At 46.7% G+C, this 20511-nt stretch overlaps 1 protein-coding gene across 5 annotated transcripts in view; it reads left to right on the forward strand.

The window, feature by feature from the left end:
• FERMT2 (fermitin family member 2) overlaps window positions 1-20511 on the forward strand; it is a 50824-nt gene that overhangs the window by 10993 nt on the left and 19320 nt on the right. For all 5 annotated transcript variants that reach the window (XM_038138190.1, XM_038138191.1, XM_038138192.1 and 2 more), the window contains one exon: window positions 8742-8975. In XM_038138190.1, coding sequence (XP_037994118.1) covers window positions 8742-8975 — 234 coding nt within the window. The remainder of the gene's footprint in view (window positions 1-8741; window positions 8976-20511) is intronic.

Genomic DNA, 20511 nt, shown 5'->3' on the forward strand with positions numbered 1-20511 from the left:
TGCATCCCATGGGCTGAGCATCTTGAGCCCTGCACTTCCAGGAGCAGCATTTTGGGACAGTTGGGGTTGATGTATCAGCTCTTCAGGACTCCAGTTACCACCCCTGCCTCTAAAGACAGGAACTTTCCATTGCAGAGCTCCCTTAGAATCCCAATAAAAGCCAACAAAAGAATCCCACTTCTCTTTCCAGCAGCGTGTTCCCTCGTCAGCAGCAGACGCTCCGTAATTTCCCTGAGCAAGGACAGACACATGGAACATCCACATGCAGCACTGCATCCCAATGGGCTCAGTCTCCTCCACTGGGCTTCTTTTTTCCCTTCCCTCCTCCTTTTTTCCTTGCTCTTGAATCACTTTGTGCCTCTACACGGGGGCTTTGACGTCAGGACTTTGCCATGAGCGTGTGCCCTGGCACGCCAGGATAAGAGGGAGGTCTCCTGAACTGGGTCGTGCTCATGGAATCACAGAGTTGGGAACAAGGCTCCTTTTGTCCATGTTTGTTTGGTGGTTGGTTTTTACTTCATTAAGTCAAACTGTTTTTTTCATGCAAGAAATATTCTTCTCGGGCTGAAATTCCAGCACAGGTCCACCCTTTTTTGGGTACCTCCGTGGGTGGGTGTGGATCTTCTCCTGAACATTTGTTTTCCTGAAAATGAAGAAGGATGAAATTTTTGCAGACAGAGATAGGACAAGAGGGAATGGTTTTGAAGAGAAGAGATTCTAGTCCCAGCCCATTCCTGTTGTAAACACAAGGCAGGAGGAGGCTGCGGGTGTCTTGTTCCTCCTGCTTTGGACTTTGCTGCATCCAGATTTGAGATCTTTGTAGGAAGGACATGGAGCTACTGGAGCAAATCCAGAGGAGCTGCTCCACGGGCTGGAGCCAGGCTGGGAGAGCTGGGGGTGCTCAGCTGGAGAGGAGAAGGCTCCAGGCAGAGCTCAGAGCCCCTGGCAGGGCCTGAAGGGGCTCCAGGAGAGCTGCAGAGGGACTGGGGACAAGGCCTGGAGGGACAGGACACAGGGAATGGCTGCCAGTGCCAGAGGGCAGGGATGGATGGGAGATTGGGAAGGAATTCTTTTCTCTGTGGGGCTGGCACAGGTTGCCCAGAGGAGCTGTGGCTGCCCCTGGATCCCTGGCAGTGCCCAAGGCCAGGCTGGACAGGGCTTGGAGCAGCCTGGGATGGTGGAAGGTGTCCCTCCCTGCCCATGTGGGACTGGATGAGCTTCAATGTCCCTTCCCACCCAAACCATTCTGGGATTCCATGAAAACAATGGTGAGAGTTGCCCGTGGTGGCAGATCCAGGAGAATTTCAGGTGCCATTCTGTGCTATCCATGGATGAAATCCCTTCCACAGGTGGTGGCTGCTGTACAGGCTCTTTTCCATTGCATGTGTCAGATACATGTGGGAAATGTGATTAAAACCCCTCTCAAGTCCCATTAGCTCTGGGAGCATCAGCTTGTCCTGGCTGCAGCTTTATTACATCAGTCTGATGATCACTTTATGGGCTGTTTATCTCCCCATTTCAAAGTATAATTTTTCAAGTGTTGTGACCAGAGGCTGGAGGGATTTTCGTTCCATTTTGAACTTTGCTCTGCAATTAAATCCCTGTTGGGGGATGGAGGGGACTCTACTCCAGTGCACTCCACAAAGACTCCTATTTTCCTAAAATTACAGCTTTTGCCCCAGGACAGTGACTGTGTCACCCAGCAAACACATCAGCAGTTCTGCTGGACTCGTGATAAATGAAAATAGCTCTGTTTTTAAATTTTTTTTTGCTCCATAATTATCCTGGAAGGAGTGGCTTTGGTATGTTTAAAGGAATCTGGGTTTCCAGAGGTCAGTGGGAGCAGTGAGGACATTGAAGGGAGGGAGCAGTGGGTTCAGCTACACAGATACATGAGTGTTACACTTTATATCTATATCTATCTATAAATAGCCAATATGAATAAATATAAATAAATATATATATATTTTTTAAGACAAATCTTCAGCATCTTTGGGACCTTCAGTAACTTTCTTGGCTATTAGGGTGTCCAGGGCCAGTAGTTGGGCTTGATGATCCTTGTTTATCCCTGCCAACTCAGGATTTCCTTTTCCTTTTCCTTTTCCTTTCCTTTCCTCCCCTTTCCTTTCCTTTCCTCCCCTTTCCTCCCCTTTCCTCCCCTCCCCTTTTTCCTTTCCTTTCCTCCCCTTTTTCCTTTCCCTCTTTTTCTCTTTTTTCCCCTTCTTCCCCCTTTCCTCTTCTTTATTCTTGCCCTTCCCCATCACTGCTGTCCTGCTCCATGCACCAAATTTACCCCTTTTTTTTAGTATTTCTGGATGTTTTAGGAATATTTGCCCTCTCCCCTGATTTTGTTCGTGCTCTGAGGCTGTGCCTTCCCCTCTCCTGGACACGCAGAAAAGAAAAACCCACCAGAGCAGCCACACAAGGTTCTGTGCAATGAATTTTGATGGTTGGTTGTGGTGATTTTTTTCTCCTTTCTTCGCTTTCAGCCTTAAATTTCTCTCCTTCCGAAGTTTTTAAATACTTTAACCTTGCTTTCCACGGCTCTGGATTTCAGTGGGTATGGATTACATCCCCAGGGAGCAGGAGAGGGTATCCCCCATCCCTGAGCTCACCCAGGGCATTCCCAGCTGTTTGTTGCTGGAAGTCTCTTTTCCTTTCAAGGACTTTTTCTCCTCCTCCAGCTTCCCAGGAGGGGTGTGGATGCAGCCCACACCCAGCCTGGGGCTTGGAGAGCTCCTTGGAGCTGTGAGGGCTGGATTAAGGTGTTATCAGCAGGAATTTGTGTATAAAAGTGCTTTAATCAGCTGCCTGCACTCAGTGCTTTTTGTTCACATCTGTGTTTTTTCAATTCAGTATGAAGTGGGGATAATTTTCTAAAATCCAAAAATCACCAAAAAAAAAAAGAGAAAAGAGAGACTGTTATTATTTTAATTTTCTTGCAAAAACCCTTGAGGAGTTTCGGCTCATCTGCACCAAACTCAGTGAGAAGGTGGAAAACTTGGGGTTGGTTTTGTGCAGATTATCAAATAGAAAAATTACTTTTTGCAAGAGGAAATGCTTGGCTTTTGAGTGGGTTTTAGTCCTTTCAGTCCTTGCACTGTGTCTTGAAGAGATATTTTTATATATATATTTATATATATATATATATATGTGTGTGTGTGTGTGTGTGTGGCATTTATAAATGTATATATGTGGATATATTTTTTTTTGTTTATCTGTAATTATATATGCATATTATCCAGTTTTGTCTCTATTTTATATATGCATATATATATATGGGGTAAATGTTTATGTGTATGTTTATATGAATAATATATAATTTATATATTTTTATATCTTATATAATATATAAATATTTATGTATAATATGTAATATTAATGTATAATATAAATATTGTGGTTTATATTATATATTGTATATTATTTATTATATGTTTAATACTGATTTATATAATATATAATATATATTATATATTATATATTATATATTATTATATATTATAGTATTATTTATTATTTATTATTATTACATAATTATTATATTATATATTATATATTGTATTGTATATAATATATTTATTATATTATATATAATATTTATGTATAATATAAATATTGAGATTTATATTATACATTTATTATATATTATCTATTATTATATTTATATATTATATATATTATTTATTCTATGTTTAATACTGATTCATATTATATATATTTATATTATATATATATTATATAATAGATACGTTTAAACATATATATTTGGTATTTAAATTATTTTTTATATATATAGATTAGAGATAATGGAAATGCATTTTGCCACCCCAGCTTCCCAAGTGTGCCTAGAGCAGAGCAGGGATAATCCTGATTAAACCCACCCCTGGGAGAGAGCCAGGGAAAGCTGTGGAGCTCATTCTGCTCCTGTGGAAACCCCCTAGTGAGATGGATGGGCTTTGGCTCTGGCGTTTTTGCTCCAGAGGGGGATGGTCCTCTTGGATTGTTCCTGCGGGAATGCTGAAGACTTGAACCCATTGCTCTAAAAGCCATCATTTTTAATTAAGAAATGAGCTGCAGCCTCTGCTCCGGCTGCTTCTGCTGCCTCTCTGAAGGTGGAGAGAATTCCAGGGAAAACAGCATCACCTGCAAATCCTCCGAATTCCACCAAAAATCCATGATCCATCCCAGGCAGGTTTGCAGAATTCCTCCTCAAGCTTATGCAGGAGCTTTTTAGTTATTATTAATCCCCAGCGTTAAGGTGATGGAGGCATTTGCAGGGTCTTGGCTGCCCTGTGGGTTTAATCCTGGATGTGGGAGTGAAAGGGAATCTGGTGATTCCCAGGAAAGCCTCTCCCAGAGGTGGGAGCCACCCCTGCCTTCCTAACACCCATCCAGTGGGATTTAACCATGCACTGGGAAGAGGGGAAAAAAGAGATTTATTCAGTCATATCAGGGCTCTGTTGTCCTGAGCAGTGCATGGAAGCAGAGCCCATCTGCAACAGGGGATATCCCAAAATAACAAGGAAAATGCAGTGTTTACACAGTGCTGGAGTCTCGTATCCTACTGCTTGTGATCCTGAGCTGGCCTGGAGAAGCTGCCAAGTGACAGCAGAGCTTCTGCAGGAAGGAGCTTCAGTAGCTGCTGCAGCAGGAAAGGGACTTCAAAAAACCATGGATTGGCAGAGCGAGAGTGTTTGGGAGCAGCCAAGTCCTGGATAAATGGGATTGTTGGGTTATGCTGTTTATGACCCAGAGATGGGGTAGCTGAGAGGTGTTTTAAAACTTTTATTCCATTTTCAGTCTCATGTGAAGGGTGAGACGGCGCAGATGTTAGAATTCACACCATCGCAATCAGAAGCTAATTATTTCCTAATTACAATACATGATAATTGTTTCTTGGTCTGTCAGCTTTTGTCACACCATGCTGTAAATGCCTTAAAGCCAATCTTCTAAAATTACCCCTCATAAGTCCTACTACAATACAACTTTCATAATTCTATTTCTCCAAAATACCTAATCTTATTTACAAAACCACGCATTAAAACTTACTTCTACTTCCATTTCTCAACAATCTCTGTCCTCTTCCAAAACGTTTCTAAATCAACCTTTCTTATCTCAAAGTTTACATACAAGTACATACCATGGGAGCCTTCCACCCAACTTTAAAAGTTTTCCACAAATCCATTTCCCTCCTGGGATAAATGGGATAAATGGGCTGCCAGGCAGGGCTGCCTCGATTTTCTTTGCCCTTCACCCAGATTCAGCCTTGCTGCTAGAATTCTGATTGTGTTTGTGGGTCTGTGTGTTTGACAGCCAGCCCAGAATTAAAGCACACCCTGTGTGCATCTCAATTCAGACTTCTTGCTGCTTGGATTCTAGATTTCAGGGAGTTTAGTGGTGGCTGTGGGAATTCAGATCTGCAATTGTAATTCATGCTGGACAAGCTGGCGGGATGTGACTGCGGCCGGGCGCCAGCGTGGATTGAAAGCTGAGGATGTTTCAGGTTTAAAACACTTTCTAGAGCAGCCCTTCACTCCTTCTCTGGCTCTTCTGTCCTCACAGAGGTCTCTGCAGCCATTTGTGTGATTTAAGATGCCTCTCACATTCCCAGGACTGTCTGAATGGCTTTCCAAGGGGAACAGCCCCGTGGGTTTTGCTGTACAAAACATCCTGAACGTCCCTTCTCTGCACGTTCCTGCCTCTTGGCACAGTTCTGGGAGGCAAATGCAACACCAGGTTCTGCCTGGGAAAAAAAAATGTAAAAAAAAATCACAGCTGGGTTTGCCAGCCCTCCCAGGCTCCAGAGGTTTGGGTTCAGGCTGCAGGGAAAGGTGGGGGTTTATTTTGGAGGCTGGGAAGGAAGTGCTGTGCTTCCCTTTCCCGAGGGTGTTGCTGCTGGGGTTGGGCTCCTGGAGCTCCCTGAGCCCAGCCCACGCTCCAGCTGCTGCTGACAGCTCCAGCTGCCACATCCCTGCTGCCTTCACCTGGGGGGTTCCCTGTCTGGAAAGGTGGCAGGGATTTCTTGTCACCCTTACATGTGTGCAGCTCGTTTAATGGAATCCTGGAAGGGTTTGGGTTGGAAGGGAGCTCAAAGCTCACCCAGTTCCACCCTCATGTGCAGGACACCTTCCACCAACCCAGGCTGATCCAATCCCTGTCCAACCTGGCCTTGGACACTTCCAGGGATCCAGGGGCAGCCATGGCTGCTCTGGGCTCTCAGTGTCAGGGCCTCCCCACCCTCACAGCCAGGAATTCCTTCCCAATCTCCCATCCATCCCTGCCCTCTGGCAGTGGGAGCCGTTCCCTGTGTCCTGTCCCTCCATCCCTGTGAATAGTCTCTGTCCATCTTTCCTGTAGCTTCCTCAGGGACTGGAAGGCCACAGTTAGATCAACTCAAAGCTGCTTTTCTCCACGCTGAGCAATCCCAGCTCTCCCAGCTTTTCCTCACACAGAGGTGCTCCATCCCTCTGCTCATCCTGGGACCCTGCTCTGGGCTCCCTCCAGCAGCTCTGTGTCCATCACATTGAGCAGCTCAGAGGAGCTGCTGGATCTACAAACATCTCTGAGATCTGCAACCTGTAGTAAACTTCTACATTCCAGGTCTGGGATCTCTAAAGTGAATTTGCAGTACTTGGAGACTTACCTGAGCTCTGATAAATGAATGGCCAGCTGATAAATTGATAATCGTTGATAAATATGAATAAGTTGATGAATACGATTGGTAGATAAATATGAAGTGACTGGTGACTGATGGTAGTAGATGAGAAGAGCCTGAGCTGAAATATTCATCCTTGCTGTGCAGCTGTAACCCAAACAAATCAGTAACTTGTGAATTGGGACTCTGGTGAAGGTTTGTAAACCTTTGATCAGATTTAACCAGGCTGCTGGCATTCCCTGGCCTGCAGGGATTGCTCCAAGCAGTCCTGGATCCCTTGCAAAGCACCCAAGGCTCTTGTCAGTGTGTAAAACTCAACTCCACAAAGCAGCTGCTAAACATTTGCCAGCCTCTTTTATATATAACTACCCCGTGGGACAGGCACAGACCTTCCCCTTCCTGCTAGAACCAACATCTCACCGTTAATTGAAAGTGTTAATTACTCTCAGGCCCAGAGTGTTGTTTTTGTGCCGTGGCCTGAATGGTTAATCAGCAGTGTAAACCCAAATCCCCTTCTGTTAGGCATAAATGTTACTGATTCCAAATGCCTTTGGTTTTTTCCTCCCCCTGATTTTTGGTGCCAACTCGTTCAGCCTTCAGTAGGGCAGAAGTTGGACTTCATTACCAGAGTCCGTTGTAATGATTTCTTGGATTTTTTTCCGGGTAGACAAGGCTTGTGCAAGTTTGCATGCTTTTCTATATTTGGTTTTGTTTAATTTGATTGTACAAAGCTGTTGAAAAGTCCAGCTGAATGTTTCCACTTTCTGCAGAGCTGATTGTGCCATTAAACCAGGAGTTCAAAGGGAAAATCCGGCTCCTGCTGGGTTTTCTCAGTAACCCCGAGCTCCAGATCCTGGTTTGAGATAAGGACAGGCAAAAATTCATTTGTGACATTGTTCTTATCTCAGCTTAATTCAGATGTGGCTCGTGGGGATAATCTTCACTATCACAGGATCATGGAATATCCTGAGCTGGGAGGAACCATCCAGTCCAGCACCTGTACAGGACACCAAGAATCCCAGCATGATGTTGGTGCTGGATCGTGTTCCTTCAATCCCTTTGGCATTGTGTCTGCTGGGACTTTACCTAATCCTGGAAATATTCCAATCCTCTGGAATTGCTCCTGCCTTTCTGGCTGGTGCCCTGTGGTGCTGAAGGATGGAGACTGAAGCTGTTGGAATAAATGTCAGCTGGGGGTTTTAATTGGGGTTAAACTGGTGTTTCATGATGGAAATCCAGGATCACAGGGGGATCTGGAGCTGAAAACTGAATTATTCTATTACTGAATCTATTATTATATTGCACATCACTGCGTTCTCTTTTCCCTGTGTGGTGGAAGGACATGGCACATGTCAGAGTGGAAAATGCTCTGCAGGAATGGCAGGGCCAGGTGTTAGTGAAAAATATTCCAGGTGTTAGGGAAAATATTGCACAGGGTTTGTCTTTTGGAGTCACCACCATTCTTTGGTTCCCCAAATGCTTCCCAACCTGAAGGTGACCTCCAAGGACCCCTTGGTTACGTCCCTGCTGGAAGGAGATGTGGCTGTTGAGTTTCCTTGGTCATTTGGGAGGCAGCTTTTCATTTCAGTTGGGAATTTTCAAGGGTTTTTTTTTGTAGAAACTGAAAGTCCTGTGGAATTCTCCTTGCCAACCTCCTCCTGGTTCTGTTTTCCACGTGTGCCGGGGTGGCTGGGCTCACCTTTGGGATAGCACAGGTATCCTGGATGGTGGGGGAAACCCCAAGAATTGATAGTTAACCCCAAAAACTGTGCAAAATCCCTGCTGGGGGAGGCGTTGGGTCACTTGGCTCCGTGTTCAGACAGGATCACTGCTGGGCTGGTGAGGACACATGGGCTACGGACACGCTGAGTCTCATCTTTATTCCCTTGGATTCCTCCCTGCTTTCATATCCCATCAAAACAGTGTTGGATACAAGCAGTTCCTTGTACCCAGCAAGGGCTGTTGGAGTTTTTTTGGATCCATGGTTCCTTCTCAGCTAAGCACACTTTAAAACTTCTTTTGTCCTCCGAAGGCTCATTCTGGTGCCGCTTTTAACTGGGGGAAAATGCCTTCTTTGTTGTAGACGTCAAGAAGGACTGGTCGGATCACGCGCTGTGGTGGGAAAAGAAGAAAACTTGGCTCCTTAAAACTCACTGGACGTTGGATAAATATGGGATCCAGGCAGATGCCAAGCTCCAGTTCACCCCTCAGCACAAGCTGCTGCGCCTGCAGCTGCCCAACATGAAGTACGTCAAGGTCAAAGTCAACTTCTCCGACAGGGTCTTCAAGGCTGTTTCTGACATCTGCAAAACCTTCAGTAAGTGCTGAAAATCCTCCCCCCTGGGGAGCTTCCTGGTTGGTTTGGCTCCTGCCTCTCCTCTGGTGCACGTGCTTGTCCTGTAAATTTGATAAATCCTTGGTGTTTTCTGGTTTTGAGCACTCAGGAGTTGTTTGGACATCAAACAGCCCAGATGTCCTCTCTCTTTCCCTTCCAGATCTACTCTTTTGTGTGTAAATATTCAATAACAGGACCAATTGAGCCAAAAAGTGATGGAAAAATGCATTTTTTGTGCTTAATTCTCTTCCATTGCAGGGCTGTCCTCAGGTTTGTCACAGGCGAGGCGGTACCAGCGCTGCTTGATATTCAGACTGGTTGTGATTTTTTTTTTTTCCCCCTGCAAATTTATGTGCTGGATGAAAAGCAAACCCTGAAATGGGAAATCTGCCAGCCCTGTGGGTTGTCTCCTAGTGGAAAATCATATTAGAGATTAAGTGGTGATGCTCCACTGTGAAACTGTCTGGTGGAGAGAAGGAACCAAGTCTTGCTGTCTCCTCTTCACCCTCATTTCCTGGTGGAGGAGAAGCCCATGAGAAAGGAGGGATCATTCCCTGCCAGGTATAATTTTTTTACCCATCTTCACAAATTCCTCAGCCCAAAACCCAGTGTTTCTTCCTGCCCACCAAAAAAAAAAACCCAATGAGGAGATGGCAACCCCACCCCGAGGAGCTCCAGGAAGCCTTCCATACTGGAATTCTCCCCTCCCAAAAGAGCCTGCAACCCATCCTGAGCTGTGGCAAATCTATTCCTGCTCTCAGAAGGCAGCTGAGGTTACTCTTGGCTGACCCAGTTGTTTGGGGAGGCAGGAAGAGCTCATCCTTACGTGCAGTGTCCAGCACATCCATGGTTTGGTTGGTATTTTTAGCTGGTTACGGATCTTTGCTGTTGCTTTCCTGTTTTGTTGTTTTGGTTTTTTTTAATTGTAAATATTGGGCAATTTCTCCTTAAAATAGAAAAGGCTTAGCCAGCGTTATTGCTGAGTGGATTTTGCTTCCCCCACCCCCATGTCCCACATTTGGCATTTGGGATGTCGTGCTAGACAGGGAGGTCCCAGGGCTCGGACGCTGATGAATCTCTCCAGCAGTGACTCATGTCAGGAAATTCTGATATGGTTCATCACGGGACAGGAGATCTGTCACTGATGCTGTCAGAACTTTGTGTGGGTTTGAAGCAGCCTTTTCTTCCAACTGCAGAGCTTCTGGTGTATTTATGACCAAACCAGCAGAATAATCCTGATATTTAAAGGTTTGGGAAGGGGGGAAAAGCCTCTGGGATAGCAGAGGTTGGAGCTGTGAGCAGGCAGCAGGGACACATCCATCAAGGGTGGTGCTGACTTCCCTTCTGCAGCATCTGAAGTACTGAAGTGAAGTTCCTGATTTTGGGGGAAGCAGGGCTTTTACTGGAAATTTCACTTTCCTTTGAGTGCCTCTCAGCAGCCTGAGCTGTTTGAGGACAGACACAAGCTGCAGTGATTAAGTTGTTTAGCCCTCCCAGTTGTGTTTACTGGGAGCCAGATGTTCAGCAGAGCTACTGGGAAGATGATACATGAGCTTGGCATCAGCTCGAGGGAAGAGGGATTGGGATGTGGGGGTGCAGAAGTGCTGGAGTTGGAGGGGCTGGGATGCTCTTCCCAGGACTGGAGAGGTATAAATACAAATGATGTACAAATACATTTTATATAAGTGTTGAAATGCTCCTATAGATGTTGAAATACTACTGTTTATAGATGTTGTATCTAATTGTTTTAACATTTCTATACTTAATATAATATATTTAAAGTATATTATACATTAATGTAAAAACCCATCTATGATATATATAGATAGATAGATAGATATAGATATAGATATAGATATATATTACATATTAGGATTAAATCCTGGCTCTGAGGGTGGCCTAGAGAAGCTGTGGCTGTCCCATCTCTGGAAGTGCCCAAGGCCAGGCTGGATAGACCTTGGAGCACCCTGGGATAGTGGAAGGTGTCTCTGCCCATGGCAGGGGGTTGGAATGGGATAATTTAAGGTCCCTCCCAACCCAAACTATTCTGTGATTTTGTGATTCCATGATTTTCCTTTTTCCCTCCCCATTTGTGTTTTCCTGCCCCATTTTTCTTCAGTGCCTTTCCCTGCCCTCCTCCACATCCCTGCACAGAGCTCTCATATTCCATCTTAATCAAGCTAATTGTCTCTCCAAGGAAAACTGAGCAGATATTTCAAGGAGGAAGGGAAAGTGATCCCAGCATAGTCCTTGTCTCTGAAATCCCTTGATTTCTGAGCTCCAGGGAACTTAGGACAGAGCTGTGCCTGGGAGTTGCTCGTATTTTGGCTGTACCTGTTTGCTGTCATTGCCCCTGCATCATTTAATTCCACACCTCAGTAACTCCAGCACAAAGCACCACCAGGGAGTAATTGAAGTAATTCCTGATCTTCTCAGGACTCTGGCTGGTTGCATTTGTAAAATCCTCACTACACAAGCAGGAACATACATGGATGAATTATTTAAGGCTGTCCTTTGCTTCTGTTCCCTTTAAATTGTTACCCAGAGGTGTGACCCTTGCAGAGTGTGGTTGATTTTTAAAGAGAAGTCTCTGTTCTTGTGCAGAGGGAAGTGATTCCAAAGGGCAGCTCCCTGGGGCTCCCAGGAGGTGCCTGTGGAAGATGCTGGAGCCACTCACGCATCCCTCACTTTCCTGGAGGTCGTGTGAAGCCGGAAAAAACCCCAATCTCACTCCCAGTGGCTGGATTGCAGCCCCTTGATTCCCACAGCAGCCACTCAGCAGGGTTAAAGGCAGGGACTGACCCTGGCAGGCACGAGGAGAGGAGCAGGCAGTGCATGGGATGGGCAGCCCTCATCCAAAGGGTGGCCTGGAATCCTGCCCAGGAGCAGCTGCTGGCAGGCAGCTCCAGCCTGAAGGGCCAGCTTTGATCTGCAATTAAAGACCAGAGAAAGAGAAAGTAAAACTTCACCTTTTTTTTTTTTTTTTTTTTTTTTTTTTTTTCCCCTGAGCAGCAGGGATTTGTGCTTCCCACCTGGCTGGCAGTGGGACATGGGGTTTGGGATGGGATGCTCCCTGCTCTCATCATCCCATTGAGAGAGAATTCCACCCAGAAAACTGCCCATCAAATATCCAACTGCAGATTTGATGGGCTGTGATGCCATGTGAGGGCTGCCCTAGAGCAGAGCTGGATGGAGTTCCAGAATAAAGCAGGGATTTATTCAAAGCATCTCCTCCATGGATCCACCTTGGGCAGCACAAGAGCCCAGCCAGGGCTGCCCCCAAGAGGAACCCAAATGGTCCCAAAATGCACGAGCGCTGCCGGGGTCTCTGCCTTGGCTCAGCTCTGCTCCATTGGCACCTTGCAGTTCATTGTCCCGTTCCAGCTTTAGCCCAGGCACTCCCACCCTGCTTGTTTTTCTCTCTCCAGCCCACGCTGTTTGTGCTCCTGGGCTGAGCTTTGGATCATTTGTCCTTGGTGCCCAGCTGGAGCAGGAATTGTTTTGTCTCCCTGCTCTGTGCAGAGAGCTCACCATGCCCTGATATGAAGCTCAGACCCACAGACTAAAGCAGCACAGAACCTGAAAAATAGAAAAGCTAAACCCTGAGGTGTCAGCTGCACTCAGCATTTTATTGGTGTGAGTGGGAGTATCCTCACTGAAGGTGGGATTTGGGGAGGAAGGAGATGCTCACCCATCATCCAATGTAACAACAAATGGAAAAATCCTCTTTTTCTACGTGTACAGGAAGGAATTCTCAGCTGTGAGGGCAGTGAGACACAGGGTGCCCAGAGCAGCTGTGGCTGCCCCTGGATCCCTGGAAGTGCCCAAGGCCAGGCTGGACAGGGCTTGGAGCATCCTGGGGTAGTGGAAGATGTCCTTGCCCATGGCAGGGAACTGGATGATCTTTAAGATCCCTTCCAACCCAAATCATTCTGGGATTCTGGAATGCCTTCACTTGATTCCAGCCCAGTGGATGCCTTACAGCTGCTTCCTTCCAGCATTCTGCCTGTATTTTTTTCCACGTATCCCAGGAGCTCCAAGGGACTCCAGGCAGGCTCTGCTGCTGCTCTGTGGGCACGTGGGACAGGAAAAGCAAACAGCAAGATGAAACTGTGAGAGTTTTTTCCCAGGCTTCGGCGTTTCCTGCCCCAGCAATGCTCCTTCTCCTGGGGACACGACTTTATGTTGGAGCTGCAGGGTGAGGGGAGATGCTGTGACAGCAGAAAACCTCCCATCCTTCTCCTCCTCTCCTGGCTGTGAAGATTTGGGACCTCTGCTGCCCTCCAGCCTGATGAGTAGGGAAATTCTGGTTGATGTTCATGACAGCACAGCGAGAACAACTCAGTGCCAGAGCTGGGAGGAGGAAGCTCTGGGAGGAAACACTCCAAAATTCGTGACCAATCCCTGCCTACCCACCCTGAGGCTGTGTAAGACAGAGAAATTCCCTTCAGGCTCTTTTATTTCCCCAGAGTCTGGAGGAGCTCACACCCAGCTCCTGCCTCATAATCCATGTGCATTAGTCACCTGTTTTGGAAAACAGAGTCTGGGGAGCATCCTGTGCCCAGCTGTGGCCTTTCCATGCCCGCATTCCATCTTGCTCTGGTCCCCAGCTCCAGGGTTTTGTGATCCTGAGGAGCTTGTGGAGCTGGGGGTGCAGAGAGTCCCATGAGGGTGATGAGCTGCTTCCCATCATCCTGAAAATAAAGAGGTTCCCGAGAGTCAGCGAGTGGTGGGGAGGTGACAGCCAGCCTTCCCTGCCTCAGCCTCCAGCCAAATGCAACCTGAGCCGAGGTGGCGGTGGCATTTGGGAGTGGCAGGATGCCAGCCCAGCCCAGGGAAGGTGACACCATCCCAGTGCCAAATGTGGCCTTACCTTTTTTTTCCCTTTCCAAACACTCCCCGCTCCAGGACAGAACGTCCTCTGACTCCTGAAGTATTTGCAATATTTCCACGCCCTCTGTTGCCAAAAAGACTTCTATAAAAAGCCACTGTTTGTTGTTTTTTGGGGGTTTTTTTTGTTGTTTTTGGTTTTTTTGCAAAATTGAAACCCTTTGGTGGACGATGTGCAGCGTTCCCAGGGCTCAGTGACAGGCACGTGGAGCTCCATCCCTGGCCCAGTTGCTTTCCAGGAGGCAAAGCTGCCTGGGGGTTTGTGGAATCACAGAATATCCTGACTGGAAGGGACCCACAAGGATCATCAAGTCCAACTCCTGGCCCTGCACAGGACAAGAATCCCACCATCCCTGGCCACTGCAAACCTCCTAGACTTTCTTTTCTTCCTTGACACCCTGCTGGTAAATAAAGGAGTATTTTCTGTAAAATCATGGAGTCCTGGTAGATGCACATGAGCATCTCAGGGGGAATTTGGGGAGCAACAGCAGCATTCAGGAGGAATTTCTTCATGGAAAGGGTGGTCAGGCCTTGGAAGAGGCTGCCCAGGGAGGTTCAGAGTCCCCATCCCTGAAGGTGTCCAGGGAAGGACTGGATGTGACACTCAGTGCTCTGGGCTGGGTGACAAGGCGGGGATGATTCACAGGCTGGATTTGATGATCCTGGATGTCTTTTCCAGCCTCGGTGACTCTGGGATCTGGGGATGCAGGCTGTGGATGCTCAGGAGCATCAGGAGGATGCTCGGGGATGACGTGCACGGGGAGACGGCGGCGGTGAAACACCGAGCATGGATCTGCTGCCTTTCCCTGCCACGAGCAGAGAGCTTTGGCAGTGGCACAGCTATTTCTAAATATGTCCAGGGAATGGGTGTGGAAGGAAATCTTCCCATTTCCAGAGCTGGCCAAATTGCAACGTCCTCAGCTTTTTCAACTGCAGGGCCCAAGTGTTCGCTGCCAGCTGCGGCGTTTTCCCCTTTTATTGCCTGCCCGTGCTCAGCTGTCAGTCCAACCCCAGGAACTGGGGTCAGGGCAATAACCAGATTTAATTACAGAGTGTCTGAGATGGGGGATAAAAAAAATCCTTTCCGCTCTCCCCCCTGTCCCCACCCCAGTGGTGTTCTGCGTGTGGAGGAGCATCAGGTTTTATGTCACCGTGTGAGTCAGTGAATTTTTTCATCCTTACTCTGCTGTTGACAGAGACCCTTTAAATAGAATTCCATCCTGAAGACATTAGGGCACGCTGGCCAAGCCTTCCTTGGAATTAGCTGGATTGCTCTTTATGGGCCGATGCAGAGGGAAGGGTGTGAGCGGATTGCTTTTCTCTTGTTTGTGGGATTAAATTAATGGAGTTTAATTGGACTGGAGCTGCAGTTCAGCCACTTCAGGGGCAAGGCTTGTAGTGCTGCCCGTGCTCCAGGAGGCATCCGGATAATGGGAGCCTGGGGATTTCGTCCCACTTATGGAAAAAAAACATCCAAACATTCAAGTGTTTGTTGATCTGCCTCTCCAATGGCTCTTTTTATTGGCCTTGCAGTAATGCTTGGCTCCATCACCACTGCCTGCATCCTCCTCCTCCTGCTCCTGTTCCTTCTCCTCCTGGGTCTCTCTGGGCCGGTGGTGCCCAGTCTCAGCTCTGGGAACCACTGGCACAAACATTCACACCCCTCCAAACCCCAGTGACCCCATTTTTGGGTGGTTTTGCACATCATTGCTCCCTTGGCAAATCCATAAGTCAACAGGCACTTGGGTTTTCCACCCACAATTTGGGAAAGCTCCAGCAAAACCTCTTCCAGGGTCAGCCCCAGCTGATTCCACACCCATAGCACTCCTTGGGCATCTCCAGAGGCTTTGTGGGATGTCCTGAGAGAGCTGCAGGGCCCCAGGCAGTGAGTGGAGAGCTTGGCTTTTGCCCAGATAAATATTTAAGTTCCTGGGCATCTGAAGAACCCATAATAAAATGTACTGAATGTACAAACCCAGTAAACTGTGCTGGGGGGGTGAGGACCTGCTCCATCAGATACTGCCCAGTGTCCAACACAACCACAGCCTTATCTCCAGACACTCCTCAGGTTATGTAAGTTCCTTTTTTAGTTTCTTTTTTGGGTTTTTTTCCCCTCTGGTCTGTTTTGCAGAACTTTATCTCGAGAGAATTTCTGTTGCAGATAAGTCGGATGCTTCATTCTGTAAACTTACACTGTGAAAAACCATCCACAGAATTCACTCATTCCAAGAAAAAAAAAAAAAAAAAAAAACCTTTATTTTTGGTTTTAAGTCTGAAATGGAAGAAAAATGAGGTTTGAGGTCTCATTTTTCTAAGACTCGTCAGAGTGATGCACAAAGGTTGTAATTTTAATGAGTCACTGGTTGGAGGGAGCAGTGATGGAGTGCAGAGAAATCCCACTTCCCAGAGATATCCCACTTCAAAACACATTTCCTGAAGGAGGGTGGCTGGATCAGCATTAAAGAGAGGATTTCTCCTCAATGCTGTCTGTGCTACAAGTAAATTTATGGAGTTTTTATGTTCAAGAATTAAGGAGGTGTAGCAGCCCTCTGGCCTTTAGGGGAGCCAGAAACGGGGAAGGAAATTGGACGCTGGAAGCTTCTTTGCAACATTAATTTTCTTTCTACATCAAAAATTTTCTTTGTGTCTCAGATTATTATCTGTATTTATGAGAACTGAATACTGAAAGCAGTGTGATTTCCCATCATTTCAGTTTCTGGAGATGTCCATCCATACTCAGCCCTTCCAGTCAATAATGTCATGTTCTATATGTGGGTGATGGAAGAAAACCATAAATCTGATTTCTTGTGGCAACGGGAGCCCCTGGATCCCTGGAAGTGTCCAAGGCCAGGTTGGACGGGGCTTGGAGCAATCTGGGATAGTGGAAGGTGTCCCTGCCATGGCAGGGGGTGAAAGGAGATGAGCTTTAAGGTCCCTTCCAACCCAATCCCCATCACAACACACCTTGGTGGATAAAAATGCAGCAGCTGCAAGATTTACTTGGTGGATTTAGTGCAAAAGAGCATAAATTGAGAATTTTACACCCTGTAAGGAAGATCTTTTTTTCAGTCAGTTTGCAGGGTGCAGGTGGTGCTTTGGGAAGGAAGAGGGTTAAATCCCAGCTCTGGAGTTTGTTTTAAATGGGAGATAAATGGGCACAGCTGGGCTGTGTGAGCTGTGCAGGGGCTGGATGAGAAATGAGAGATTACACTGGAAAAAAAAGGCCAAGGATTTCCCTTCAGCCACAGACAGCAGCCACAGGCAGCATCTTGCAGGCAAATGGAAGAGAAGATGCTGCAGGCAGCAAAATGGCTTCATCCAAAAGTTGGAAAAATTTCTCTTGGAGATTCAAAGCCACATTTCTGATGGTATTTTGAGCTCCAGAACTCTTCCTTCCAGGATCGGGCCTTTCTGTCTCCTTCCCATAGAATTCCAGAATGATTTGGGTTGGACGAGATCTCAAAGCCCATCCCATGCCACCCCTGCCCTGGGCAGGGACACTTCCACTGTCCCAGATTGCTCCCAAGCCCTGTCCAACCTGGCCTTGGACACTTCCAGGGATCCAGGGGCAGCCACAGCTCTCTGGGCACCCTGTGCCAGCCCCTCCCCACCCTCCCAGCCAGGAATTCCTTCCCCAAATCCCATCTAAACCTCCAGCTTGAAGCCATTCCCTCAGCTGCTTTGGTGGGTTTGTAAAGTCCTGGAGCCTGTGGATGGATGCAGTTGGGAGGAATTTCTGCTCCCCCACAGGATCCCTGCTGGCATCCCGAGGTTGTGCTGCCTGCTCCACACCCTGCAGCCACGTGCTGCTTCCAAGCAGCTGCCCAAAACTTGCCCTGGATCCTTTCTGTCCCGCCGGGAGCATCAGGAACAACTGAGGGGTTATAAAAAGTCTCTTTGATATCAGATGGTCAAGCCCTGGGATGATTCCAGGATTGCTTCCAGAATCTGAGCCTGGCCCGGAGCCTCCTCCTGGCCTCCCGGAGTGCTTCCAGCTGAGAGTTGCTAATGCACCATAAATAAACCTCAGAGCCTCAACCTTGCTCCAAAATACCAGGGGAACTCCTCCATTTAGGCTGTGCTGCCTCTTGTCCCCTGCATGTGACCCTGGTTGTCCCAGCAGATTCCTGCTCCATGAGGTAAGCTGGCTGGGATAAATGGGAATGCGTGGAGCTGGCTGCACTCAGGCTCTGGGTGTTTGTTGCTAGAAATGGTCAAAAAGTTGGGCAGGGAAACTGGAGGGGTGGGTGGTAAGGGCAGGGATGGGGTTTAGTGAGGTGATTTGTGTGGTAATAAATCAGGGTTAAATTAAAGCTGAAATTAGATAAAACTTATGTATAAAAAGGAATAAAATAGGTAAATAAAAAAAGGAATAAATAGCTCTAAATACAGAAATAAAAGTAAATTATAAGTTCAAAAAGTTTGTATATAAAATATACAAAAATCTATATATTTTTTTAGAGATTTAAAATCCATATAGATATTTAAATCTATATATTTTTAGCCTGGAAGTGTTCAAGGGCAGATTGGACAAGACTTGGAGCAACCTGGGATAGTGGAAGGTGTTCCTGCCCATAGCAGGGGGTGGAACAAGGTGGACTTGAAGGTTCCATCCAACCCAAACCATTCTGGGAGTCAATGATATGATTGAAATAAATATGTATAAATATATAAATAAAAATAAAGCTTACAATAAGTGACACTTTCTAAAAATTAATATATAATAAAGATTTACACACAATATTTATATATATATAAATAGTGTATGTTAGTACAATATTTATATATAAATATATTGTTATATTTTATCGATGTATAATACAAGAATATAAATAAAAATAAAACTTAAAATAAATCCAGATAATGGTTTGGAATTGGACATCTACAGTATAAAAGACAGTTAAATCCAGAAGTGTGCAGCCTCTGGATTCAGGAATGCCAGGGTGGGATCCACCCCTGATATCACCTGGATGGGGCAGGTTCCCAGTGTGGGGTTTCCCAGCCTGTTTGCAGGAAGGAAGGATGCTGGTGAGGGTGGGCACTGTGGGGCTGTGTCCTGCTCAGCTCACGTGCTGGGGACCAAATTCCAGAGTTAATTATAATCCTGGGAGTGCTCAGGGAACTCCCACTGCTGCCAGCACGTGGTGGGATCCCAGCCCTGTAACTTCTCCTGGCTGGGGTAATGGCTGATTGTGTCCTTCAGCATTCCTTGGGTGGGAAAACCCAGCCTGGCTGCTGCCAGCTCCTGGTCTCTGCTGCAGCAGGGATGGGACCAGGGCTGCTTTCCATGGGGCATTCCAAAGGGAAGGCTCTGCAGCTGAGCAAGAAACAGCACAGGAGCTTCAGCAGGGACAGCCAGCTGCAGAGGAGACTCCAGAGCTCCTTCCAGGCTCAGGCATGGCCAGAATCCCCACAGAATCATCAGAGAATCACAGGATGGTTTGGGTTGGAAAGGACCTTAAATCCCATCCCATTCCACCCCTGCCATGGCAGGGACACCTTCCACTATCTCACATTGCTCCAAACCCCATCCAACCTGGCTTGGGACACTTCCAGGGACAGCCACAGCTTCTCTGGGAATTCCATCCCAGCCAGGAATTCCCAATTCCCAATCTCCCATCCATCCCTGCCCTCTGGCACTGGGAGCCATTCCCTGTGTCCTGTCCCTCCAGGCCTTGTCCCCAGTCCCTCTCCAGCTCTCCTGGAGCCCCTTCAGGCTCTGCCAGGGGCTCTGAGCTCTCTCTGGAGCCTTCTCCTCTGCAGCTGAGCACCCCCAGCCCTCCCATCCCATATTTTCCCCATCCAAGCTGTGTTTCAGAGCTCTCCAAGGCTTTCACCACTGCCGTTGGGTGGCTCCATGCCCAGGTGAATCCTTTTCCAGGTGAGCTCCCACACATTGGCCAAGCACAGGGCTCCTGCTCCTGCTCCAGGCCCTCAGTGGTACAAAGGACAGCAGGCTCTGCTTTCCCAGGAAACTCCTTCCCACCTGGAATTGAGTTAAGCAGGCCCAAAGTACTGCCTTGGTGGGAAATGAAAATTCCCTTTGTCCTTGGTCCCCATATTCCCATGGCTCAGATCACAAACACAGTGGGATGCTCCTTGTTTTAAATGAGTTTCACATCGTTCAGGTTGGTCCCAGGCAGGAAAATGAGAGTGGTTTGCTGTGAAAAGGAAACACTTTGGCCAAAATCTCTTTAAAAAGTGGGCAAATTATAGGCTTGAAACTTTCCAGTCTGATGTGTAAATAAATGGCTTAACTCTTGGATTGCTCCTATGGAAGTAAGAAGGTCTGGCCTGTTACCTACATGGCTAAGTAGAGATTTGTGTGCTGATTTAGATTTCTATTTCTAATTTCTCTTTATATTTTTTTCTATTTCTGTAATTTCTATTTCCATTTATTTCTATTATTTATAAATTATTGTGTACTATTATACTATTATAATATTATATATTGTGTACTATTATAATATAATATAAAAATTATTTCTAATTCTATCAGTGTGGGGGTTATTATTTTTTATTATTTATATTTTAAATGAAGGTGTCACTAGGCTCTGTCACAGTGCTCACATTTACATTTGAGTGACTGTGCCTGGGAAATTCCACATTTTATCCAAATGTTATGTTA

The sequence above is a fragment of the Motacilla alba genome, chromosome 5, assembly GCF_015832195.1.
Source record: "Motacilla alba alba isolate MOTALB_02 chromosome 5, Motacilla_alba_V1.0_pri, whole genome shotgun sequence".
Taxonomy (NCBI): Eukaryota; Metazoa; Chordata; class Aves; order Passeriformes; family Motacillidae; genus Motacilla; species Motacilla alba.